Here is a 26,689-nt window from a genome sequence, read left to right on the forward strand (position 1 = left end):
CGTCCGGGATGTCGCATTCATTCTTTGTTTTTCCGCGTCCGTGATGTCACATCCGTCTTTGGTTTTTGGCGGCATAATGGCAAGCTCAAAGGTGAGCTACGCTCAAACAACTGGACAAAGATGTGGATAGTTTATTTTTGGGGGCTTGTGCTAGCGTAAGCTATCGTAAGTACTTCACTTTTCCATTCGATGTGCCTCTACTATGCAAACCTACGCTTTCGGCTGCCTGATACTTCATTTCCAGGTTCCTTACCAGCTTATTTTCCTTGTGATGCATCCCGCGGACCGCCGCACCGATCAGCCAGTGCTACAGTGTACTGGTAAGAGCCTTTTTCACAATCACTTAAACGTAACATTACCTGGTTACAGTGCTGCTACACGGCAGAATGTGTAAATGGCAGATGACCCAAGTGCGGCATGTGCGCGCACTTGCTTAGAGAAAATAAAGAGTATTCATCATTTATCTCGCAATGTAAACGCACATTCCTGACACATGGTTCAGCTCTGCCGTCCGCCGACTAAGGGCGGTAGTGAATGAAGTCGCTAAATGAGTGCTTTGCGGCGTCATTGCACGCGCGGGAAACAGCGTTCGTTTACATAGTAATATGAGCCTTTACATAGCAATATCGCTGCGCTGTCAACAGCCATTATCTGGTAACCTTTCTCCGCAGCGTAACGCTCGAGTGCTCTGTGCAGATGTGACAAAGGTTTTGTATGCGGTCGGTATTTGTGATTTTCTAGAAAGAAGCTTCATTACAAAGTACATGATCGGGCTGCGTGGTCGTCCATTCTACTAGAGCGGGACAATCAATAAACGATACAAGCATGGACATACACATGCTGTTGCCAAATAACCCTTATGGTGGGTCAATTTAATACTGGTGATTTAATCGTGGATGAAGACTGGGATGTTCTCTTTATGTGCTTGCTTCAAAGTAGGATAAATCGAAACGTGGCCAACAAATTTTACTAGTGTTATAAGGTTTTGTGAGAAAGGGTGTTGTGTATTGCTTTGTAACGAGTGAATTTTAAGAGTGTGACATTGTCTCCCATCGCACGTGTATATCCCGGCTGGAAGTTCATGTGCTCAACAGTGCTTCAGGAACCCTCTGAGCGCTTACACGTTGATATTATAGCCACTTGTGAATTCTGGTCCTAATGTAAGCATTAAGGGGTTTTAGCACTCCTCTTAGTGATAACCTTAGACGTCAATTCTATAGTGTATATTGTTAACTGACAAGCTGGGTCTGGTAAGTTTTACATCTTGACACTAAGAACCTGTGGCATGATGAGTTTGCGCAAAAGAACAGTGTAGGTGCCATCATATATACATTCATTGTCATTCACGCACACTATTGGAGGGACTCCAATCTACATTAAGTACAGCGCAATCGGCGCCAGTACCAGTGGTTGCTCAATGTGTGGTTTGGAATTTACGCCAGTGCAATAATCAGTACCATCTTCAATCACGCACTGACTGGACAGCGTTATGTGAACGATATCCTTGAAGGAGTGGTTGATGAGTTTCTCAGCAAAGTCCCGTTGTCACATCTTCCACTTCTGCTGTATCAGCAAGATGGGCCACCTGCATGCAGCAGCAGCCGAGCACGAAACTGGTTGGGTGCTACTTTTCAAATAGATTGGAAGGCATGAGCCTGTAAATAGGCCGGCTAGGTCACCTGACCTCTCTCCGTTAAGTTTCTTTCTTTGGGGTTATGTGAAAGATTGTGCCGGACGTCAGATTAGACGGATGTCAGATTAGTTCAAGGTAAGGATAATGGATGTCTGCCATAGAATTCCGGCATCGGTCATCAAGAAAGCCACTAAAGGTGTGATAAAATAGACAGTACTGCGTAGCTGCAAAAGGAGACCTATTTGAACACGTCCTCTAGGCTGATGTTCAACGGGGCTTACGAATTAATAGATAGTAAGAGCACACAGTTTTTTTTTTTGTCTGTGTGTGTGTGTGCCGACATTCTGATTGCCAGTTCGGCTCATAGAAGCGGTATATTTAATTTTGTGAACGCATTGGTTTTGCCTTTTCTCTACAAGTTGGTCGCTTTCCAGTGTGGTTATTTCGCTTTTATTTGTTGACACGAACCTGTTTTTGCAGCACGTATACACTTTCATGAAAAATAAGACGCTCACTTTATATTGGCTTTGGTCCGAAGCAAGTTTCTGGTGTGAAATATAATTCTGGTGTGAAATATAACTTCGCCCGCACTCTTTCGATGCGGTGCGAGCAAAGTCTGGATTTTGAAACATTCTGTGCCTATTACATTGCTCTTCACATTTCGTGTGTGGTCAGAGCTGCACTTTGGCTGCGTTATAAAGGTGCTTTTGTTATCATTTGTCAGTCGGCCTTGAGAGAGAGATAATAAGTGTGACGTAGAGAGAAAGGAGTAGCTGCGAAGCTGCGAAACCTGCTGTTGGGGCTCCTTCCGTACCATTATCAAGGTGGTGCGCTGTCTCTTCGGGTTTGCGATAGGCAATGCAGTTACTTTCAGTCAGCTTATTTGAGGGCACTGCTTTATGATGTGGGTGAGAGTTCACTCACATGGTGTTTTTCATAGTTCGTGAGGTTATTTTCCCATCGGTAAAATTGTACGCAATTAGTATGTGGCTGAAAACACTGCAGTTAGATGTCATTTTGGGATGCCAACAAATGCCTCATTGACACTTTGAAAATTATGAGAGTACTTCTCGAGTTAGATAATTGTAATTACCAAATTAAATCTCAGTAACGAAAGAATTACTGGCTACTACTCCACTTTACTGGAAACAATATGCACTAGGTTTTCTTCGAGTAATGGAACTGTTTCTTTTTTGAATCTTAGTGCATGATAGCTGTGGAACACTCTCTCTCTTCATCCCTATACCCCTTTCCCCAGTGCAGGGTAGAAAAACGGACATGCGTCTGGTTAACCTCTCTGCCTTTCCTCTCTTCTATTTCTCTCTCTATATAATTCACTCAGTAACCGTAATGAGGCCAAGCCAGATTCACTCGAAATCAGAATCAACAGCAGTCATGTGCGACAGCACTTATGCTCGGACTAGCAGAAAAATAAGAGAGGCTGCAGTTTTGCAGAAAGGCGAAGCAGTGTTAGTGATAGCCAAGTATGCGACAATTACACGAAGGAAGATTACACCAGCAAGGGGACTCAGGCTGTGAAATTGAACTGTCTCCTACTACGAGGTCTTGTATATACTTAGCGCCATCACTTCAGTGCTCAAGTCTTCGAGGTCAAGCGAAGTTTCTTGAAGTGCAAGAAATATATATATATATATGTATCGTAAGGAACTGCTTTATTCCAGCCAAGCTCGGACTACTACCTCGAGGATTAAACTGTGCTGCTGGTGATGATATATGCAGATGGAAAAGATGTGCAGATGATGAAGTTGAAAGTCAGGCATGTGTTGTGCCCATGCTAATTCTCTCTCGCTGTGGAAGCGGCCGCCTGGCAGCGCGTAAGTACTATAAAATGCGTCAAGTATTTGGTTTTAAGCAGGAGACATGCACTATCTCTGTGCCACAGCAACGGGAATCGGGTGGCGTTCTAACAAGCGAGACATGGTAATTGACAGGTGATGTCTGCTGAATGACCGTGGAAAGTCGAATAAAACACGAGAAATTTTTTGCATAAGCCAGGAATGCACACAGGAGTCCAAAGAACTTCGTCACCAGGAGAAAAAGTCACAGCACAGTGGGTCCAGTCGTAACGAAACTTGCGAGCGTCCTGGGAGACGCCGGTGTTAAGCGGGGCGAGGCGTCTGCACTCTGCGAGGCGAGACACAAACTGTTCCAAGAAAGGAACTGATGGGGGTACAGGAGTCGAAAGGAATGATACATCAAGAATGAAACTTGGTGAACAGCCATAGATGAAGAAAAAATGTTAAAAGCCAGTAGTACGTTGCGTAGCCATGTTATAGGCGAATGTCATGAACGGCAAGATTGCGTCCCCGTTCGTGTGGCCAGGGTGGATGTACGTACATCACAATCATGTCAGAGAGGGTATGGTGAAAACACTCCGTCAACCTTTTTGGTCTGCGGATGGTAACTGGAAGTCGTCTTGCAAATTGTGTTAGAGGCGCACAGAACTTCGGTAAGGATAGAAAAGAGGAAGACTGCTGCGGTCACTGAGGAGAATGCGCGGAGCGCTGCAGTGTAAGATAATGTTGTGTAGAAAGAAATCGGCGATTTCAGCAGCAGTCCCGGATGGTAGAGATGCTGTCTCCGCATAGCGTGTTGGTCTGTGGCCGTTGCAATCTAACAATTTCCATGTAAGGTCATGGGAAGAGGACCGTACAAGTCTATTCCAACTACTTCAAAAGGCGAAGCGGGACAAGGCAGAGGTTGTAAAGAGCCAGAAGGAGCTGTTGGGTTTGCTTTGACAATGAACGCAGGGTGCAACATACTTCGCAACGGCTGAAGATGGGCCAGGCCAGGAGCAGCGACTTCATATTCTGTTGTAAGTCTTGTGGTAGCCTAGATGACCAGTCGTCGCATGATCGTGAAAGGCTTCAAGCACCTCACATTGCACAGAACATGGTATGACCGGGACCCATTTGTTGCCATCGATCTGATAAATGTTGCGATGTAAAACCCCATTGTGCAGCTTGAATTGATTAAGTTGTCGACGAAGTCTGGCATTTGGAGGCGACGAAGAATCTTCCATGCGTTGGAGAATAGTTCAGCAGTATGGGTCGACGCGTTAGTGGGACACAAGGACAGATGGGCTGTCGTGTCTTAGCCATTTGAGGGTTACAATGGGTAAAGCCGATGAAGAGGACTCGGGACCTACACAATCACGGAGAGGTTATGGTGAATCGTCATGATTCGGCAGAGGGTAGCAAGAGAGAGCATTGGTGTCTTGATGCTTCTTTGCAGCCCTGTAGGTGACATTGAAATCGTACTCCTGTAGGTGAAGCACACAGCAACCCAGGTGACCTGATAAATTCTTTAGCGATGAAAGCCAGCACAGTGTGTTATGGTCGGTAACGACTGTGAAATGGCGGCCATGAAGACATGGGTGAAATTTTTGCACTGCCCAACAGCAAGGCACTCCTGCTTGGTTATGGTGTAGTAATTTTCTGCACTGGTTAGTGCACGACTAGCATAAGCAATTACTCGTTCGCGGAATGTGTTGTCACATTGCAGTAGAATGGCACCGAGACTGACTGCTAGCATCGGTGTGAAAGATGGTGGGCGCGGTCGGATCAAAGTGGCACAGTACTGGGTCTGACGTCAGGGCATGTTGCAAAAGCAGGAAAGCATGTTCACATTCGTCGGACGAAACAAAGGGTGCATTACTGGCGAGGAGTTGATGGAGCGGGGACGTAAACCTAGCGAAGTTGCATATGAAGTGCCGGAAGAAGCAAGTCCAGGAAAACTGTGCATGTCTTTTTGACGCAGTGGACACAAAATTCGAGGATGGCAGTAAGCTTCTCGGGGTCCGGTCGAATACCTTCTTTGCTGACTATGTGCCCCAGAACTTTGATGGCCTTGCTGGCCAAACTGCATTTGTGTGTGTGTGTGCGTGTGTGTGTGTGCATGTGCTGAGCTGCAAACCAGCATTTGCAAGACAGGCAAGGACTTCATCAAGATGTTGCAAATGTTGTGAGAACATGGTTGAAAACACAATGTCGTCGAGATAGCACAGACAGGTTTTCCATTTCAAGCCACACAAGACTTATCGATCATGCGTTCGAATGTGGCAGGCACATTGCAGAGTCCAGAAGGCATCGCACTGAACTCGTAGAGCCCATCAGGGGTAGCAAATGTCGTTTTTGCTTTGTCGGATTTGGACGTCGGTATTTGCCAGTAGCTTGGTCTAAAGTCAAGGCTAGAAATATATTCAGCACCGTGGAGTGAATCTAGTGCATCATCCATCCGTGACACGGGGTAAACATCTTTGCGCACGATTTTGTTCAGCGCACAGTAATATACGCAAGAACACACTGAGCTGTCTTCGTGACAATTGCAACGACATGAGTGTCAACAGCTCAAGTGACAGTTGATCCACGAGGCAACAGTTGGAGTTCGATTTGGTTCATTGCAGTAAGCAATGCAGACCCCTCAGAGAAGCGAATAAGGCCAGGGGTAATCAGAATTGCTCGAGATAGGGTATGGTCATAGGGTAGAATGAATATGCCGCCATCCACAATGTTACAGGAGTTGACACCTATAATCTCTTCTCTAGGTGGCCAAAGAACGTAATCGGAAGAGGTGACGAGACAAATGCGTTCTTCGAGGTTAGGAAGAGAACTGCCAGTGGCATCCAGTTGTGTGAGGCGCTGACGACAAGAGATAGAAGCGAACGCCAAAGATAAGAAGTCCCACCCCAAGATGAGTTCATGGGTCACTCACGAAATACCGCAAAAGCAATGTGGTGAAGAATTTAGTCTATGGACACGTGAACAGTACACGGTGCGATTGGACGAATAATAACGTTGGCCGCTGCACAAAGAGAAAGGCCGGAGTAAGGCAATTCTTGTGTTTTATAGAGTCCCGAACAGTCACATGGCAATAATCGCCAAGCGTCTTGTAACAGGGAGCCACCTCAGAATTGCACCAAACAAAGATGATGGATGCAGCCAGTCTTGCCAGATAACTACATTTTGACTATTCTGTATTGTTTGCATTTTTTGTGCAAAAGGAATTCTCGCAGAGAGTTTTATCTTCAGTGGCCTTCAGTTGACGTCATCTGCTACAACTAGCACATAAGTTAACTCCATAGCACCACTAGGATGGAGACATTGTGTCGTGGGATGCTTCCTTAAAAGTGGACAAGAAGATTCTAAAGGAAAAGTGTGAGATGGTCACAGTAATAACCAAGGCATTTGGCATGGGAATGACCCAGCTATGAAGGTATTATCAGATGTGGACAAGCATATAATACTAAATGGCGCCTTGCACGAGCCCCAAGTGTCAAATGTAATGAGTATTGTGCATTGAAAGGGCCAAAAATGTTTTGTACATGCAAGGGAACACTATGGGCATTTGATAGCAGTTGCTTAGATGTACTACATTAACAGGAACCAAACGAACTCCCTTAGACATAAGCATGCAGCAAATTCAAGGACTAGATGAAGCTTCAAATAAGTAACTGCATTTCATGTAGGATAGGTGTGAATGACCTTTGTGCATGAGATCAGTGACAAAAACACTAAATGAATGCAGTACAGTGTCTACCAAACTAGCCTGGAGTTTCAGCGTTCCTTGTCAGTTCATTTAAATAGGCACTACATTGTTCAAGGTGCAATATTGTTCTACAAAACATAATATGCAAGATGTAGCATGCTAACCCTCATGGCTCAACAACTACTGAACCGAAACCTCAATGAGCAGTGAAGCTTCCTTGTAATTTTCATCGTAACCATACTTTTGCTCTTGAAAGTGAACCTCTTTAGTGAATTTGCTTGTGTATTAATTTTTCTTTAGGCAAGTATTTTTTATACATGTTAATGTCTCAATCCTGCTTTCTCTTTCCGGAGCTAAACAAAATGCCTCTTATTTCAATTTGATCTTTTGACCTAGGAAGCCATCATCTGGTGCTGTGTACAGCAAGCACATGCTTCGGGCAAGGAGGGAGCCAGCACCATATCTACATCAGCAAGAACCTCGGTGCTCAAAATAAACATTTTCTGTGCAAATAACTGTCTTTTTATACTTCCAGCATGAATTAATAAGTTTCTTTTGCCTTCACATGCAGGAACGTTTATAGGAATAAATAGTGACTGTTGAATGCCCAGGAAAAGCCTTGAAGCCATTTTACTTGTACAGTGATAAAGTACATGTGTACTTGAACTTGATAGTACAGAAACGAAAGGCAAAGTAACAGGCAAAATGCTTGGCGCAGCAGTCGTATAAATGGTAGATGAACACAGCTAATTGTGCTGTCCAGTTTCATTCAGTTTGACCAAGTGTTGCAAGAATTGCCTTCAATATGAATCATTCAGTTTAGCCAGCTAAAGTCGAACTCGTACAAACTTTGGAATGTCTGCTGAGAATTTTAGCATAAATGGTATGTGTGCATCCTTCAGCAGCACTACAAGCCCAATAAGGTTTTTGCGTTACTGTCCCCCCTCCCTTGGGGTTATGGCAGTGTCTACTTCAAGTGCTTGAGGGTATAATGGAGAATGACTCCAATTTGCTATAAATATGTGCAGTGTTGATGCAGAAATGAGAAGGCTATATATATATAAATATGCAGGACAAGAGCTGGTAGGCCTGGTTATAAGCATGAATTAGAAATTTATAGACCAAAGGCAATATGAATACAATATGTTCAATTACATCCATATGTGGGAACTGCCCACATGAAAGGAAAGAAAATGCAATACTTGCAACCTACCAACAGAAACATCAGTCTAGGGAAGGATTCTGTAAGGATCCACTAAGTGGACTATTTCAGCACACACTTAAGTTGGTAGAGCAAGCAGCAGTCGTCACCGTGGGCTCCTGTGCTCTATTCATTCAGCATGTACTGGAATGGACAGTCCACTTAGTCAACACTTACAGACTAGCCCCCTAGGGCTGTGGAAGCACGCAGTATATTAAGCTTAAGTCTGGAGTGCTACCTCCTACTTATGTGGCAAGTCCTCCTGTTTACCTGTTCCTTTCAACTGAGAGCTGAGCACCGCCTAGGTTAAGTCAGAAAAAGCAACCAGCGTCCATACAATTCAAACAATTACTATTTGCCCTATAAAAGGGGACAGTGGAGCCTAAAAAGACACTTGACTTGGGCCATATTTTTCGCGATATGCCCGAGAATATTGGGATTTCCCATCAATTTCACCCTTCCTACATCACATAGCGAACAACCTGAAAACTTAACACTGTTGCGCAGAGCGATGAAGGGTCAGGATTTGAGCGAGAAAACAACACACGACACCTGAGCGCAAACTATTAACTGGTTTTTTTTTTCTGCAAGTGAAGCGTACATAAAGCCTACACGCATGCACAGGAGTCCTCTTCCCGGTCTACCTACACCCTCTATTGTCAGTGATTATGCTAATCTCTTTATTGCTGAGTGAAATAGACGGCGGGCTGACACATGAGCCCTGTGGGTCCACCTTGAGGTTTTATGCTTCCACGACTTCTCTTTTCCTTTGGTTCCTACTTTTCAGCAGAATCATTGTCTTGTGATAATCACCAGTTGATAGTTTGTGCTCAGGTGTCGTGTGTTGTTTTCTCGCTCAAGTCCTGTCCCTTCGTCACTCCGCACAACAGTGTTAAGTATGTCGAACCAACTAGCCCACTGCACAATTTTCCTGAACTTGAAAACAATTGTAAACTAAAGTCCGTGAGAAACAAAGTGTTCTGCCATGACATACAGATTTATGCATGATCACTTTGCTATATAAAAATACAATTTTAGCCAATGTTAACAAAGAGCTTCACTTTTGGAGTTCACTTAAGTAATGTCTGTGATGCATTGTGACAGTACGAGGTCCTGGAGATGCTACTGTGGAGATATGTCAACATTGAGCCTATTCCTGTTTAATCTATGGACAGATGCCGTCACGAAGAGTTGGAGAAACTGCACAATACAATGTTTTATATCACATGTAATAATTATGCTGTGATAAAGTGTACACGCTGAGCTTAATGTTTTAGAAAAGCTCAAGAAAAGGCTCCAGAATAGGTATGATGGATAGGCAACCTTTTATTTGGCTCTCTTCATAGTGAAGTCTGGACGCATCACCTCAGCCACACTTAGTAATATTTGTGGGCTCATACTGCCCATGCCTATACTGCACAAGTTGCCTTGGTGCTCCCAGTCTTGACCGGTAACACTTAAGCACCCTCTCATGCACATGTTTGTTTCAAAGCTACAGTTGCTAACTAAAGTAACTCCCACATGCGATTCTGTAACTCTAGACCTAACTGCAAAAATGCATGCAGTACTACGAGTTTGGCATGGAGTTCACATGACATGTGCACAACTTCAAATTTCGTATAGGCAACAGATAACTGGTAACCTGTTAGAGTAACAAAATGGATGCCAAGGAAAATTCACCCAAAGCCTTAGGCAGGAAAATGAGGTGTTGTGATGAGATAAATAGCAATCACATTTGATCGACTGACTAAAAGCTGGCAGGGGTATTGCATTTGACATGATTGAAATGAGCTGCAGCATGGCATGGTAACTGTGGCAGCCTTTACAATGCCGCACTCTCTGAATTACACTTGTGTGCACCCATATGCTGCAGCGACCAACTGTTTTTATTCAAGAAAGCCAGGTTTGTGGTTCAGCACACATCATACGCTGGCAAACTCACTGATGAGTCAACTCCCTCAGATCATCCCATGAGTCTGAGTGAGCCCAGCTGAGCAGTATTTTGGCGAGTTTGAGCCCAAGTGAGCTCGGCTGAGTAGTATATTCTTATGAGTTCAAGTGAGCAGCTAAGTATAATTTTGGCGAGTCTAGATAGGGAGTTCCGATTATTTTGCCAACATATATATGGTCCGTGTACTTTCGAAATTCAGGTACGACACTTGCGCATAGGTTGGAAATTAAGCTTCTCGCCAAGTGACTACTGCAGAAATGATCATAGAGCTAGAGAAGAACGATACGCCTTAATGATGCAGCGTGCCGCGCGGGATCCATGTGTGCAGCGTTCCAGTGGATGGGTGCGTGTTTGGGAAATTAAGGGGTTTCGGCCCATCCACAGATAATTTCCATAATACCTTTCTCCATAGTGTATTATTGCGATAGCAATTTTTGGACACCCCAAGCGAATTTTCGCCATCGCCCTGATGTTTGGTTTAAAGTCTAAGTGTGACAAAAATTATAGTGCCCCGTTGCATCCCACATGCTGGGGGTAATTGCGAATGAAAGGGTGCGAGGGTGAGCCGAGAACGATGGCAGCTTTATGCGCGCTGTCCACGTCCCGTGATCAAGCGCGCGCTAGGGTAGGAGAGCGCGCGACGTCTCTTGCCCGGCCGTGCCCGTGCATATATGGCTGTCCGCGCGCAGCAGAGTGCATATACACGGCCCGCGCGTGCCACATTTTTTAAAGTAATTTGCGGCCGGTGTAAAGGCGGGAAGCCGACATGGCTGCTGGTTTCACGAGTGTTGGAAGTAGCGTTATCTAAGTTTCTGACGAAACTTAGAGAACAGTGACTTAAAACAGTGACTTCCTTAGAGGGGCCAAAATTTTGGGGCGTATGACCGGCACGTATAGTAGAATGCAGTGTTCCATTGTAAAAAAAATTTTGATGTAACAAAGTAGAGTGCTGAGTGTTAGGTCTTTGTTACATCAAGGTTCAACAAAAATTAAGCGCTGGAAATCAGCGCTGGACGCATATGCAACTCCTTACCCCACACTGAAAACATTTGAGAAAACATTTGAGAAAACATTTTTAAAAATACTTTGTACATTTGTATAAATCCCTACCTGCAGATATTCCTCTGGGTTAGCCTAATTATGTGTTGCCTACTTACTGACGCAGCATACGTATCACTGCGAAATTTATAATTTTTTGCTTTTAGAAAAAGCATCGAGTTATTTAATTTTGCGAACAGAAAAAAAATTGCAACTTCCAATATAGCGCGCTTCCTAGGCTATTAAATAGCTACAATGTTCAAGGAACGCACTGTTTCCATGAGTGGTTTACTCATGCAGTAAGATGTACTGCTCCTACACCTTGTAATAAAAAGCATATGCATCGACACATAGCAGCTGATATTCTTGCTTATTTTCTCATCACAGAGGTAGATGGGACACATGAACCTATATGCTCACACAAATCAACGTGACCAACTACTGCGGAGACATGGCAACGAATTCTTTGTTTACGTTGTACACCACAAGTGCGAGGTTTGCGCATTAATTTGACTTCATGAAACCCTATTTATACTACAGGCTTTACGGCAATGCTTGCATGCAGTGCGGTGAAGCGCTCGACAAAACTGCACATATTATATGGTTTGTTTGATATTAACTCGAGATGCAAACGTTTGTGCAGGCAGGCAAGCAATGTTTCCATTCACGCAGCGCACCAAAAGAGCGTGGTATATGCATTGATCTGGTTTCATGACATCGTACTTTTGCCACTAGCTTTACGGCAGTGCTTGTGTATAGTGCTGCGAAGCACGACGGAACTGCACATTATTATACGGTGTGCTCGAAATCCACTCGAGATGCAAACGTTTGTGCAGGCAGGAAACGAATGATTTAATTCACGTAGCACAACACGAGAGCGCGCTCTATGCAGTCCTTTGATTTAATAAAACTCTATTTCTGCCACAGGCTTCACAGCAATACTTGTGTAGAGGGCTGTGAAGCTCGACGCAGCTGTAACAACATCCCACGGTACACCTGATTTTTACCGAGTTTGTTTTAAAGGGCCCCTCACAGGCTACATAACAAATTTTGGTTATACGCTGAAAGTTGTTACGTGCCCTCTAAGAAGTGTTCTACCGCAAGCATTTTTCAAATTGGTTCATTAACAGCAGAGAGAGAATGATTGAAGTGCCGCGAACACATGATTTCAGGAGGCGAACGTCGCCGCCTATATAAACACTATCTCGACTTTCCCCGTTTCACCTGTGTAAGCAATTTTCCTTCACTGCGTTCTCCCATACCGGAGCCGAGGGGTCGCGCGGCGGGTATACCCTGCCGTCTTCTTTTTTTCACCGTCACCGGCACACTTCCGGTGACGGTGTCGCGCGAGCTCTTGCGCTTGTCTCGTTTCCTGTAGCGGACGATAATGCGCACTCTACACGAGAACACGTGATTAGCGGTATAAGTCAGTGCCCCAGCACTGAGGCAAACGCGAGAGGATGAAAGAGCATGATCACCCGCTGTGGTTGCTCAGTGGCTATGGTGTTGGGCTGCTGAGCACGAGGTCGCGGGATCGAATCCCGGCAACGGCGGCCGCATTTCGATGGGGGCGAAATGCGAAAACACCCGTGTGCTTAGATTTAGGTGCACGTTAAAGAACCCTAGGTGGTCAAAATTTCCGGAGTCCTCCACTACGGCGTGCCTCATAATCAGAAAGTGGTTTTGGCACGTAAAACCCCAAATATTATTATTAAAGAGCATGATCGCAATGCTGGAACACAGTAGACAATGACGTATAGTTTCGTTCTCTGCGCGCGTGGAAACGTCGGAAAAAGGAGACGAAACGGAAATTCATCTCTCTTGCTACAGTGCGAAGTAAAACAAAAGCACCCAGACAATCGGGTTGTATTTTTCATTATTTCTCTAAACTTTAATTAGTCCACTGAAGCAACAGATTCAACAAACAACTGATGCTGCCTTGAATCTAAGTCACGTGTTACTCTGAGTGCCATCACAGCACAGCCTGTGCTCCTATGCAGCAGCAAAGTTACGGGCATTCATCTGCTTGCTGCTGCGATAACATTATGACAATTGAACTCAGAGGTACGATTTTTGTTGTGTGAGGTTATAGATAGCCAGTAGGCTACTTGTCTGATGTTAAATGCTATGACCCACTGGCAATCCACGATGCACTCAATGAAAACGTTTTTATGCTGTGTGCGGCGCGTGACTCACCAGTGACCCACACGCAAGAATTCTCGCTCTTGTGTTGCCATCTGAGGTTTGAAATTGCAACTAATATATCTTTTTACTGCACTGGACATGGGGTGGCATGTTTGTTTCGGAGGGTGGAGTGGCGGCACATTTCTCAGTTGGGTTTCTTGCAAACTTTTCGCCGCAGTTCTTGAAATACGTGCCGTTGGAATAAGTACCTGCATTTTTCTTGCTACTCCCAAACTTTTCAGCGTGTCTCATAGATAGATCCTCATGCCCCTTATGGATGCAAAAAAAAAAGCACAATGCAGAGGAAACAAATAAACTTCGTTTTGGGCCAGAAGAATGCACCAGCAACTTCGCGATCACCAACGGATAAGTCAAGTGCTTCAGTGTCAGATGTTCAGCAGTGGACAGACAGTGAAATCAGTGAGAAAGATAGTGTTTACGAACCATCACAGACCTCAGCCAGCATGTCGAATGGAGAGCCAGACCTGACTGATGATTCTGAGGTGAATGATTCAGGATACGATGCTCTCATTTCTCTCAGCCCATCTCTAGAGAAATGGACACCGGCAACAACCACTTCGCCTAGTGTGACACCACACTCTAGGCCGCCCACTATCATTCAGTTGCCATCTAGCCGTTATGCCCCATCTTTATGTTCACTGTTTATTACGGATGACATTTGGCAAATGATGGTCAATGAAACAAACAGGTTCACACAACAAGTGTTGAAGTCAACTACTCCTAAATCTAAATCACGGTTGAAAAATTGGACGGAAACCAATGCCAAAGAAATGAAAGCATTTATTCGAATACTGATTTGTATTGGTCTCCTCTGTCTTCCTACTCCCAAATCTAAATCAGAGTTGAAAAATTGGATGGAAACCAATCTCCAACAAACGAAAGGATTTGTTGGAATACCAATTTGTATTAATCTCGTCCATCTTCCTATCTGAGTCACTACTGGGCAAAAAGCAACCTGTATGGTGTTGAACTCATTCGTCAAAATATGAGCCGTGACCGCCTTTTCCCTACTTTTGAGGTTCCGGCATTTTGCGGACAATTAACTGGTTGCAGAGTTGCAGGATCATGTCTTTAAGATTCATCCTCTGGTAGAGAAATTGAACCAAAATATTTGCCACTGTGCTTGAGCCGGGAAAGGAGGTTGTGATAGATGAAACAATAGTGCCATGGCGTGGCAGACTTTCGTTCTTACAGAGTCAGGCTGTTCAAGGCATGTACCAAAGACGGTTACAGGCTAAAGGTTGATGTATATGCCGGAAAGTGTGACTGAACAGTTGGCATCGGACATGCCGAAGATGTATGCTTGAAACTCCTGCAAAATTACAAGGAAGTCGCGTGCCCGCTGTATGTAGACAACTTCTACATGAGCTTGCCGCTCACTCTTCGCCTTCTAAAGGAAGACACTTTCATTCGTGGCACAGTTCGCTCAGTGAGGAAAGGGCTGCCAAAAGATCTCACTCAAGTAAAGGTTGCAAATGGCAGTGTTACCGGACTTCAGTCCAAAAATGGAGTGAAGGCACTGAAGTGGATGGACAAGAGGCCTGTTCTGATACTCACACCTGTCGCCAAATATGAAGCAACTTTGGTGGACAGTGGGAAGAAAACAAGGGACGGCGCACCAATCATGAAACATCAGGCCGGTCTCGATTACAATGCAGCAAAAAAGGACGTCGACTATAGTGACCAAATGACGTTATACCACAACTGCTTTAGAAAAGGACTCAAGTGGTACAGAAAGGTAGCTGTTGAGTTGCTTGTTGGAAGTGCCATTTAATGCGTGGAACATTCGTGGCATGCTTGAAGGAAGCTCTACGCCAATTATAAAATTTCAAGATGAACTGGCTCATTCACTGTTCGGCCCTCGTCAAGACAACATCGAAGAAACTCGTGGGAGAAGTGTCCACATGCTAAGAAAAACTGGCACATCGGCACACGACACTCAGTGGCACTGCACTGGCTGCTATGCGGCCAACAGTACCAGCAATAGCCCAAACACTACGGTGAGAGTGAGAAAAGTGACCACTTTCTGTGAATAACGCTTCGGCAAGCCATTCATCTGTTTGTTGTGCTTTAATTCTAAGCACAAGTAACCTGAGAAGCAAGCTAGCTTCAACTGTAAAATGAGTAGGATGAAAACTTCAAGACATGGCTAATGTTCATACTAAATTTTAGCCTTTCTCTAACTAATAAATATTTCTAACACAGGAACTGACTTCTTGTCTTTTCTAATGGCAAGCACTTTGTAGTTCAACATAGGTTTCTAGCATCTTAAATCCATTGAGGGGCTACAGAATGTATTAAAGAAAGATAAAAATGCATAATGTTGTGCTGAATGTGATCAAGACACATGTACATGAAACTATAGTTATTAGTTCGATGAGGACAGTAATGTGCTTTAGCAAGTTAGAAATTTGTTACCAACTTGCCCACATTCACATCTTAACAGATTTAACAATGTTTCCACTATGTGGAGAACCTTGATCTACAGTGCTTTTATCACCCTGAAGAAGGTTGGTGTTCCTATTATAACACGTGTACTTAAGAAGCTCAATCTCTCAGGATTTCATGTTGTTTTACTTGACATAAGCTTACGAGGCTTACAGATTACGTGCTCGTATCTCAACGTAAACACTAACTTCCTTTTCAATGATTTTCATTTCTGTAAAAGCACAGTAAATTTCGTCAGACGAGAAGTGCAAATGCGTTTTTTATTCTTTCATACTTGGTGCTTGCTATTATGCAACTTACTTATATTACAACTCGCTTGTTTAGAAAACTCATAAAAAACACTCCCCCCACCTTTTTCTTTTTCTTCTTTTACTTTCAATTGACTCTGACTTTCATTATGTTAATAAACTTCAGAAGAGCTTGCTCTCAGGCTAGTTTGTACACACTGCTAAGAATGAAAAAATGGAGAGAAATTGGGACAAGAAAGAAAGGCCTACAGAATGCTGATTTGCGCGCAGCAATTTATATCAAGGATGGGGTGCTGGACCAGGGAAGCTAAGAAGCTGCCACAACAAACTAGGGGAGCTAGGTAAATGGCTTCGATGTCCACACAGAAACATAAATATAGGCATGTTAGAGAATGCTGTGTCATTCAACAACCCTGTGAATGTTGAAAAGTGGGACAGTGATTAGCTGAAAAGAGTTTCATTCAAAGAGCTCCAGGGAGTGGGGAGATGGATACGGTAAGGGGGCTAGGCTGGTGACGCGCATTAAGGGCATCAAGAATGAAGTGAAAAATTATGGAACATAGGGGGATTGTCTCATCACTGCTCGATCGCTCTACACCAGATAGCCGTGGCCAGTTGCCTTAGCCGAGATTCACCAACCCTGCCATAGCATGTGCTGTGCTTGCTGCTCTGCAGTCTTTAAAATAGGCGGGTGTCAGGGAAGCATGCCCATAATGCCTGCAATTAAGTAATAGGCGACTTGCAAAATAGTGCCCGCTCTCTTCCATACACAGCCATGGCTGAACCACTCACTAGCAAATCTGGTAAGAAAATAACGCTGACCTCCACTGTTACTTGGGCTGCAACAAGTCTGGGCTGCAAACAAGAAGACACAAGACAGAGCACTGTCATGTTTTTAGCACAGCTCGCTTTCCTAAGTAATGTACCAACAAGGTCATAATATACATTATATAAATACATCAATTTGTAAACAAAATGTTATTTTTAATATAGTCATTTTTAAAAACAGCACAAGGATGATAGCATAATTTTAGGCGTAGTGGCTGCATGCCTTAGCAATGAAAAACTTTTGTCAGAAGTTAAGCAAAGTTGTTTTGGCAACGTAAAAATGTGCATCCTCATTGCTAAAGCATTCCTGTCCGAGGAGCGCTAGGAGTTTGTCTTGGTGTGATGTAAAACCCTCCACACATTTATATAGTGCGAGAGAGAGAGGTGATGGGGGAGTGGTAGTGGCCAGTGGAGAATCCTTCCCTGAAATAAATTTCTGGCTACGTCACTGAATGTCTGCAATGCCTTGTAATAGCAATAGGTCTTGGATGGAAACACTATAGATGATACCAGCGAACCTATTGAGCCTATTCCTGTTTAGTGAGATGATGGATGTTTTCCCAAAGAACTATATAAACTGTACAATGGAATGTTTTGTACCACCTGTAATAACCATGCTGTAAGAAAAAACAGAAAGGCTGAGCTTAAATGTTGTAGGAAATCTCTTAAGAGGCTCGAGGATAGGTATAGATGACTAACTCCCGTATTCTCCACTCAACACTCCACCTGGATTCAAATGCACAGCAGCCCCGCTCCTTGACAGAGGCGGTTGCTTAGCTTTAATTAAACTTCATGTCAATTACTGTGAAACACAGCGTCGTCTTCAGTCTAGGGGTGGCACTGCGCTCAGCTCAGTGGAATGAAGCTTCCAGTCATAGATGGTTTCAGAATACAGGGTAAGTGACCTCACATTTTACTCTCTTCGTCGTGAAGTCTAGACACCAAAGCCTCGGTTTGAACAAGTAATGCTTTAAGCGCTCTCTCATGCATATGTTTGCTTTAAGGCAGAGTCAGCTTACTATTTCCTGCTTCTCCCACATGCAAATGACACAAAAATATCTCAATAGAATGATTGTGATTTAAGTGGTACACACTCTCTGCAATGTGATTAAATGTTTGTAATAAAAGAAGCACTACTCATGTGCTGGTCAGCATCTGCAGCAATATGTTCACCAAGATATATTTTTTTGTCTCAATATATTCGATATTGTTGCAAATTTAAGAGGTTTTGCAGCTAACATGTAGCTGTTTACTTGTGTCGCGAGAACATACAGCTTTAGGTGAGAGGAGCGCTATATTGCATGAGACAAAGGAACATTTTTAGACTGCTTGTTTTATTTTTGTGCGAAAAACAATTGTGAAGGTTTTAATTGAAAAGTAATACAGTAGGTGTTGGCAACGCGAACAAGCCATGCAAAGTGTAAGCATTAGAAATGAACTATCCAGATGAGGACCCCCCACCCACTGATATATGTCAATGCTATAATATCAAATGCTGTGACATTTAACACATATGGTAACTAAAAAAAAGGATAACTAAAACAAGAGCAGCATTAATAAAACAATATTAACTGCAAAATTTATAATTTTTCTCAAAAATTTTATCTTAACATAAACTGTGGCCTCACACACAGTGGGCACCTTTGCTAACAACCTTCACATTTCACTAGTGCTAATTCTAGCTTCCCTCTAGCTTCTAGCTTGATTCTAGCTTCTAGCTCAACTGCAATGTTTTGAACGTCAGGGCATGTGCAAGTGAAAATTAGTTTGTGATGGCCATGTGGATCTGTTTCTCTGCCTGAATAATAGGGAGAGGAGGGCAATATAATTGCCTTGAGAACTATTAAGCAGAAGTAGCATGGTGGATGAGGAGCAGTGGCTGGGATAAAACATTTCAGGAGTTCAATGTAGTAAGGATACAGGAGTAATATGATTAACTTCGCAAGAATATGAGGCCATTATAACACTAAGGGAAACAGACTGGCCCATCACAATGAATTTTCAAATATTGTAACTGATCTAGAACACCTTGCACGGCTGCTGTAATTAGGAAAAAAAATGTAGCATTGTCTTAAAAAGACAGTTTTTTTGTTTGTTTACTCTGCTATGCCACTGTACACATTATTACTATTACTTTTTTTTCTTTTGGAACAGAAAATCACCATATGCCTGGAGGTTTTAGATCACCTTCTTGGTGTGCTCCCGATATATGAACAGTTCGAAAACATTAACATTGCTGCTTGGTTTATTGCCCAAGTAGACTGGCACGGAACGACTGACTAAGGAAGCAGGCATGTGAATATGCACACCCTGTATCCAATCAACCCCTATATCAATCAATTTTGTACAATTAGACCTCCATATATTGAACTTTAATGTAACAAACCGTTTTACTTTGCAGAACTTATTTGGTGTGCATATAGAAATCTTCAATTTATTGTATTCTGTTTATCTGCAATTTCAATTTACTGAAATTATAAATTCTTCTAAAACTTAATGAGGATATGTGTTGCATTTGAACTGTAAATTCTATGGACGTACAAGCGCTTTTCGGGAGTAAAGCTTCACGATTTCCTTCTCAAGTTTATTCGACTTAAGGACAAAATTCTGCAGCAAAGTTATAAAACGACCACAGGTGACAAGCAGCTGAATGCGAGGTATCTGGTACAGACCGACGGGGGAAAACTTACAAATCACAATAGCACACATTCAGGCGAGTTGTAAACAGGCGAACTAAGCAGGGAACAAAAACAACACAGCACTGCTTTCATAGGTCCCGAATGATCAGAGTTTCGTCAGTGTTGGTGCAAGCACGCATCCGCAGATAAAACGGCTCCCACCGTGCATTGCCCAATACTTCGAGAGCTGACGCCTACACAACCACCGGGGTAGGTTATAGCACTTGTTTCTGCTCTGATCGTATAGTGTTCGAATGATGTCGCGACAACGCAAGTACTTGCAATAGGGGCGACGACCTTCCACAACTCCAGAACATCACAAAAGACCGTTTGCACAAGTACTAACCAGCCAAACAAACTAACCACGGCAGCGAATACCACTTAAATCGAAAATACAACGCAGAAACACCTCGAAAAGGTTTCACCATAGAGAAAGGTTACGCCCTGTTTCACAGACGCTCACAAGAAATTCAAGAAATGTCACGGAGAAATGTCCAAAGCGCACTACCGCCGCCTTTTAAAAATCCAACGGGAGTCAAGCCAAATCAGTAACAAGTTGGCTATTTGGGTGAACGCAACGCACCCGTTCGAACCACCGGGTACGCGCAACGCCGGCCCCAAAACAACCAGTCGAGGAGATTACCTGATCCCATAACTTTTAACCAGCTACAAACCACTCAGCCAAATATTTCTGAACACTTAGTTTTATGGACAAACGCAATAATTTATGTAAAAATCTAAAATAAAGCATTAAAGTTTTGTTCTCGTTTCGGGTAGTTTCGATTTCAAAAGAAGTTAGAAGGTTGGATGGCGTTACTCGAAGCCAACACAAGCCACCAACTGTCACATTTATAGTAAGAAGCTCGGTGGTTGCAAGTAGGCAGCGTGCTGTGTTCGTCTTTGATACGGCAACTGCCCACGCGTAAAGGATGGCTGGCGACAAACAAAACGTGCTTTCTATCTCCATGCTTGACATCGGGGCCCTTGCACAGCTGAAGCAGCATATTGAACAGGTGATGCGGTAATTAAGTCGTAGCAGTACACTGTGCAGGCAAAGTAACTGAAGAGGTGTGGTGGTTTCATTGAGAACATTGTAAATAGAGATTACGCCTTAAACTATTGGGAATCGCCCCTGTTAAACGCATATTGGTTCTGCACGAAAAGTGTTCGCCTTGGGTGACATTAACGGTGCAAAAAGCGAACATCTGGCACAACGTTGACTGGACGGACGTCTGCCAACAGTTACGTTTATGTCCGATTTCTGTGCTGTAAGTCACGCTAGTCAAGTAATCAGTTAGTTCAGCCTTCACTGAACAGTGCTCACCTACCTTTCCACGCGCAGCGCGTACTTAGCAGTGCAGGGTATCGTGAATAGACGAAAGAGCGTCTGTTTTGGTGATGCCGTTCTCTTTTCGCCTCCAGTAACTCGAAAAGCTTTAGTGTGGGCAAATAGCACACTTTTATTCAGTTCTGCCTTGTTAAACACTGTTCACCTGTGCAAATGTGTGTACTTACTGCCCACAGGAACTCGATTTCTTCAGTACCTCGCTGCAGCAGCTCAAATCTGCACAGACAAAGTTCCAGGAATCTGAAGTTTGCCTGGATATGCTGAAACCTTCTTGCGAAGGAAAAGACATCCTCGTGCCTTTGACAAGCTCGGTATCCTTGACGTCACGTGAACGCGTGTGGTACAGCAAATAGTAGACGCGTTGAAGGAATATCTACAATGATATTAGCAGTAGTTGAACAGAGAATGTCCCTAAGCCAACATTCTGACAAGGGGACTTTTCTTCGTCAGAGCAGCAACAGTTGCCGATCAGCAACTACTGCTCATCACTTCAAGCCTCCATCTTCCTGTAGACTTCTGTCTTGTTGGTATTACAGTAACTATGTGCAATGCAACAGACTGCCATTTGTAGGAATTATGGTAAAGGTTATTGCTTGACCACTGTGTCGGCATCATCATCTACAGAATTGTTTTATTTCTTGTATGTACACCTGCATGTGTCATTTTATTTTCATATGGAGCAGCAATGCATTTATTATTTTTCAGATCCAAAATCAAAGTTTGCAGCCATCTATGTGGGCAGATCCGCATATCAATTAGTATTTTGTTCCCCCCCCCCAGATTCAGTATCATCATCAGTCTGTTTTATGTCCACTGCAGGACAAAGGCGTCTCCCTGCGATCTCCAATTACCCTTGTCCTGTGCCAACCGATTCCAACTAGCGACCACAAATTTCCTAATTTCATCGCTACACCTAGTTTTTTGTCGTCCTCGATTGCGTTTTCCTTCTCTTGGTACCCATTCTGTAACCCTAATGGGCCAACGGTTATCTAACCGGTGCATTACACGACCTGCCCAGCTCCATTTTTTCCTCTTGATGTCAATTAGGATATAGTTTATACCCATTTGCTCTCTGATCCAAACCGCTCTCTTTCTGTCTCTTAACGTTATGCCTAGCAATCTTCCTTCCATCGCTCTTTGCACAGTCCTTAACTTGTTCTCAAGCTTCTTTGTCAGTCCCCAAGTCTCTGCCCCATATGTCAGCACTGGTAAAATGTACTGCTTGCACACCTTCCTTTTCAATGATAATGGCAAGCTTCCAGTCAGGAGCTGAAAATGTCTGCCGTATGCGATCCGACCCATTTTTATTCTTCTATGAATTTCCTTCTCATGATCAGGGTTCCCTGTGATTATTTGACCAAGGTAAACATACTCCTTCACAGACTCTTGAGGCTGACTGGTGATCCCGAACTTTTCTTCCCTTGCCCAGCTATTCATCAATACCTTTGTCTTCTGTGTATTAATCTTCCAACCCCACTCTTACACTCTCTCTGTTAAGGTCGTCAATCATTTGTTGTAACTCGTCTGCATTGTTGCTGAATAGAACGTCATCGGAAAACCAAAGGTTGCCGAGATATTCGCCGTCGATCTTTACTCCTAAGCCTTCCCAGTTTAATAGCTTGAATACTTCTTCTAAGTACGCAGTGAATAGCATTGGAAAGATTGTGTCTCCCTGTCTGACCCTTTTCTTTATAGATATTTTCCTGCTTTTCTTATGTAGAATTAAGGTAGCTGTAGAACCTCTGTAGATATTTTCCAAGGTATTTACGTAAACGTTTCGTACTCCTTGATTATGTAATGCCTCTATGACTGGGTATCTCTACTGAATCAAATGCCTTTTCGTAATCTATGAAAGCCATATAGAGAGGCTTATTGTACTCTGTGGATTTCTCGATAACCTGATTGATGACATGGATGTGGTCCATTGTAGAGTATCCCTTCCTGAAGCCAGCCTGTTCCCTTTGTTGACTAAAGTCCACTGTTGCCCTTATTCTATTGGAGATTATCTTGGTAAATATTTTATATAATACTGGGAGTAAGCTAATGGGCCTATAATTTTTCAATTCTTTAACGTCTCCCTTTTTGTGGATTAGTATAATGATTAGTATAAGATTCCGTATACATGGTGTTATACGACTATGGCGTTGTAAATAATTGGGCTTAAATATGTTTTGCAAGCATGCACAATTTTTTTCCCAATTTATATGTTGTTTTAATGCCATAGCAGAGAAGCACTACAAAAGACTGCTGTGTGGAAACACCACATACCTTCTGGAAAAGAGAAATAATAATTGAAAAACTAGAAAAAGTGCCAAACTCTACATTAGTGTTGTCCAAGAAAGTTCCAAAGGCACTGCCCATGTGACCACAGCTTTTGGTTAGCTGAACACTGGAACTGCTGTTTAAAATTGAGGTGCTCCAAAACCCTGGATATTCATAATCTACACATTTTATTGCCCCAAGGTATCCAGTGTACAGTATGTTACAGGTGCTCCAACACGCATCATTCGGGTAGAAAATAATTTAATTGTAAGAGATATCAGCACAATGTTATCATAAACTTATTGCAGAAGTAGAATACTCTATAAAGGCTATTTGCAAAATGTGCAGGATGTACAACAAAGGAAGCGGACCACATACATTGGATAATTTTGTAACTGTTATTTATTCATCTTAGAGACATGAAATGCTAAGAATTTGTAAAAAAGGCGAAAGACGTGTCCTGTTAATGCATCCTAGATGGAAAGATTGTCACATATAATAACCTACTGCGCCATAATTAAATGAAGCAAAAATAGTCGTGAAACTTTATGTTGTAAAACAGCTAAGAGGGTGCCTGCATAATAAGTAATCTCACAAGCGCAAGTAAGTTGGTGGATTTGGTAGCATAAAACGAGTGACCCACTTAAAAACAAAAAAAAAAGTTTAATAACCAAGAAAAGTAACTGGCAGCAACCGTGAGGTGGCCAAAGATGAGACTGGGATTCACACCTACACGGAAGTAATAACGATTACTGGTTAGATACTTAACTGGAAGCCTATTCATGCTACCTACGACTTTTCTGCAGTGTAGTTAACTCTCACAAATGGCAAACTATGGAATGATGCCATACCTGCCAACTTAAGACATTGTAAAAATTTTCGCAGACACAGCACTGAAGAGGGGTTGCAGGTCATAGTATGTTTTTTTTTTTTTTAAAGTTTGCCCACACTTTTTGTGGGATACATACACACACATTATTAATAACTTACCTTCAGACACAGCACACAGTCTGCAGCAAACTTGGAACAGCAGAGTGACAAGCAACAGCTAGATCACAGCGACTTTTTCCATTGACTTTGCTCTTGGCAGTTTTGCCTGCTCCAGGAACATGTCTGAATATTTTTGCTCAAAACAGGGACTCCTCTGGTGTCCTTTAACCATTGGAAGATTCCCTAGGGTATGGTCAGGGACCAATGAGCAAAACTTCTTCACTAATAGAATTTATTTTCTGTGAAACTTGATGAAACATTTGTCATTTCGTAGAATGAGCACTAATTTGTAAATTTCACGAAAAATTTAGGGGCGTTGGCATGTATGCAATATCAATACATCCTGTGCCAAGGCACAGCTTTCCTTGACTTTTAATTGTGCAGATGTATGTTCCTGGTAGGCTCGTGGATGTCAACAAAGTCACTGTGGACATTGGAACTGGCTACTATGTGGAAAAGGCAAGTTCTGAATGCTATATATCTGGCTCTGTAAAGTGCTGCTGCAAACTACTCTACATAGCAATTTAAGGTTGTGTAGAGCAGTTTCAACATCAGCGTCTCTACCAGACATTATCACCATTTTTCTGCGAGACTTGCAGCAAAATCACCCTCACTGCTACTCCTGTAATCCTTTGCATTCCTTGCCACTTCATCATTATGCCTAGGTGCAGAGGTTAGCCACAGTTAAATAAAAGTTTGGTACGGTTGTTATGGATCAGTTCTGGGGGTTTATTTGTGTTGTGATGCACAATTGTGCAAAAGATAGCGACTCAGTGCATGGACAAGTGAGACCCTTATTGCAGTTTAGTAGTTTATCCAGTGACAGACTCAGTGGTACTTTCTTGACTATGTGCTTATATCAATGACCTTTTGCTCCCAGTTGCTCATCTTTCAAGAAAATATATATTGTGCTCTAAACCAGTCGCCAATAATTAGTACTCCGAGAGTACATACTAAGCTACCAACAGTCTTGCACGATTGGCATGTTGTGTCGACTTGCTGCTGCAGCATTTGTTGTTCAGAAGGTTTACCAGTATGTTTTATTAAAGGTGCAACATTTACACATACCCATTTTTGGACCATTACCTACAGAAGTAGTGGTAGGTCCACTACAACATAACTTGCAAGAAACAGCGAAGGAGTATATTAACAAGCCTGTCATAATTGAAGACCCTAACCTAAACAATTTATCAATTGTACATATGTAAAAAAAGTTTTTCTTTAATTGCCAACAGCTAACCAACATTTGTTACAGTTTCGAGATTTCTTGTAGACCTTGTAATCCTGCATATATACTGCATAGTGTATTGAGCAGAACATCACAAAGGCAGTAATTTGGGCTAGTTTGTCCTATGTACGGAGAAACTGAGTAATGCTTAAAGGACAGACATGGAGTGCATTGTACTTCTTGACCATCGTTTTTTTTAGTGTTTCTCAGTTTCCCAGTAATGGGGGGGGGGGGGAGTAGAACCCTGCTGGTACAACAGTGCTCACTGGACAAGCTAATGTTGCAGTTTGGATTCACTTCTCCATTGTATAGTTCCTATTCACTGTACATCCATTTTGAAACTTTTGGTCCCTTGTGTTTGCTTTGTTGTAAAATTTCGCTGCTTCATCTGATGCAACTGCTTTTTTTTCAGGATGTCAGTGCATCGAAGGACTATTTTAAACGACGAGTGAAGTATATCACAGACCAAATGGAGAAGATACAAAAAGTTGCTCAAGAGAAGGTAGCACTTCGAGAGGGTATGTGAAAATACAGCATGTGTTTCGACTAGTGTACTGTAGTGTAGCTTTTACCAGTGAAAAACAAGCTCGCCTAATTGTGGGTCTCCGCATTCAACAGGTTTGATGTGAATAGGTAAAGTTTAGCATTAAGTGCAAATTAATTGAATGCTGTGTGTGCTCAATCCTAGCGACAATACATACTGTGGTACCACCACTGTCAAATCTGTCTGAGTGCCCAAAGCTTGAAGCTTTTCCTTTGCTGCTCATTTTTTACAGTAAACTTCATAATGTTATACATTGTTGAAAAACTGCTTCAGTACAACTCTGCAGGTTGTGTGATGCAGTTTAGCTGCGTAAGGTGTTGCAAGTATGAGCTTGTTCATTGCAGAATGCTGGGCAATACAAAAATAAGAAAGATGATTTTATGACTATCACTCTGTCCTCTGTATTTTACAGCCATTGTTGAAACCATGGACAAGAAGATCCAGGCAACCTTTGCTGCTCAAGCTGCTGCAGCTGCACCCAAAAGTTGAGACATGCTGTCACAAGACATGTTATATTTATGCCGATATACACATTCTTCTACAGATCAAAATAAAAACCTAAGAAAATTTACTCTGAAC

General features: G+C 42.9%; 1 protein-coding gene and 1 long non-coding RNA gene across 3 annotated transcripts; both read left to right on the forward strand.

Moving 5' to 3' along the window:
- Nucleotides 1–89: 89 nt before the first annotated feature.
- Nucleotides 90–7,691, forward strand: LOC142582273 (uncharacterized). 2 transcript variants are annotated; one of them, XR_012828405.1, is made up of 4 exons: nucleotides 90–165; nucleotides 245–320; nucleotides 3,316–3,468; nucleotides 7,538–7,691. It is a non-coding gene; the product is annotated as an uncharacterized LOC142582273 (long non-coding RNA). The 2 variants fall into 2 exon arrangements; XR_012828406.1 differs by lacking the exon at nucleotides 245–320 and having other exon boundaries at nucleotides 117–165.
- A 12,890-nt stretch (nucleotides 7,692–20,581) lies between these two features.
- Nucleotides 20,582–26,681, forward strand: LOC142582275 (prefoldin subunit 5-like). Its single transcript, XM_075691773.1, has 5 exons — nucleotides 20,582–20,751; nucleotides 21,263–21,397; nucleotides 24,723–24,797; nucleotides 25,979–26,084; nucleotides 26,523–26,681. Exons 1-5 carry the CDS (start codon nucleotides 20,668–20,670, stop codon nucleotides 26,597–26,599), a joined length of 477 nt encoding a protein of 158 aa, XP_075547888.1. The 5' UTR covers nucleotides 20,582–20,667; the 3' UTR covers nucleotides 26,600–26,681.
- The last annotated feature ends 8 nt before the right edge of the window (nucleotides 26,682–26,689 follow it).

The sequence above is a fragment of the Dermacentor variabilis genome, chromosome 5 (assembly GCF_050947875.1).
Source record: "Dermacentor variabilis isolate Ectoservices chromosome 5, ASM5094787v1, whole genome shotgun sequence".
NCBI lineage: Eukaryota > Metazoa > Arthropoda > Arachnida > Ixodida > Ixodidae > Dermacentor > Dermacentor variabilis.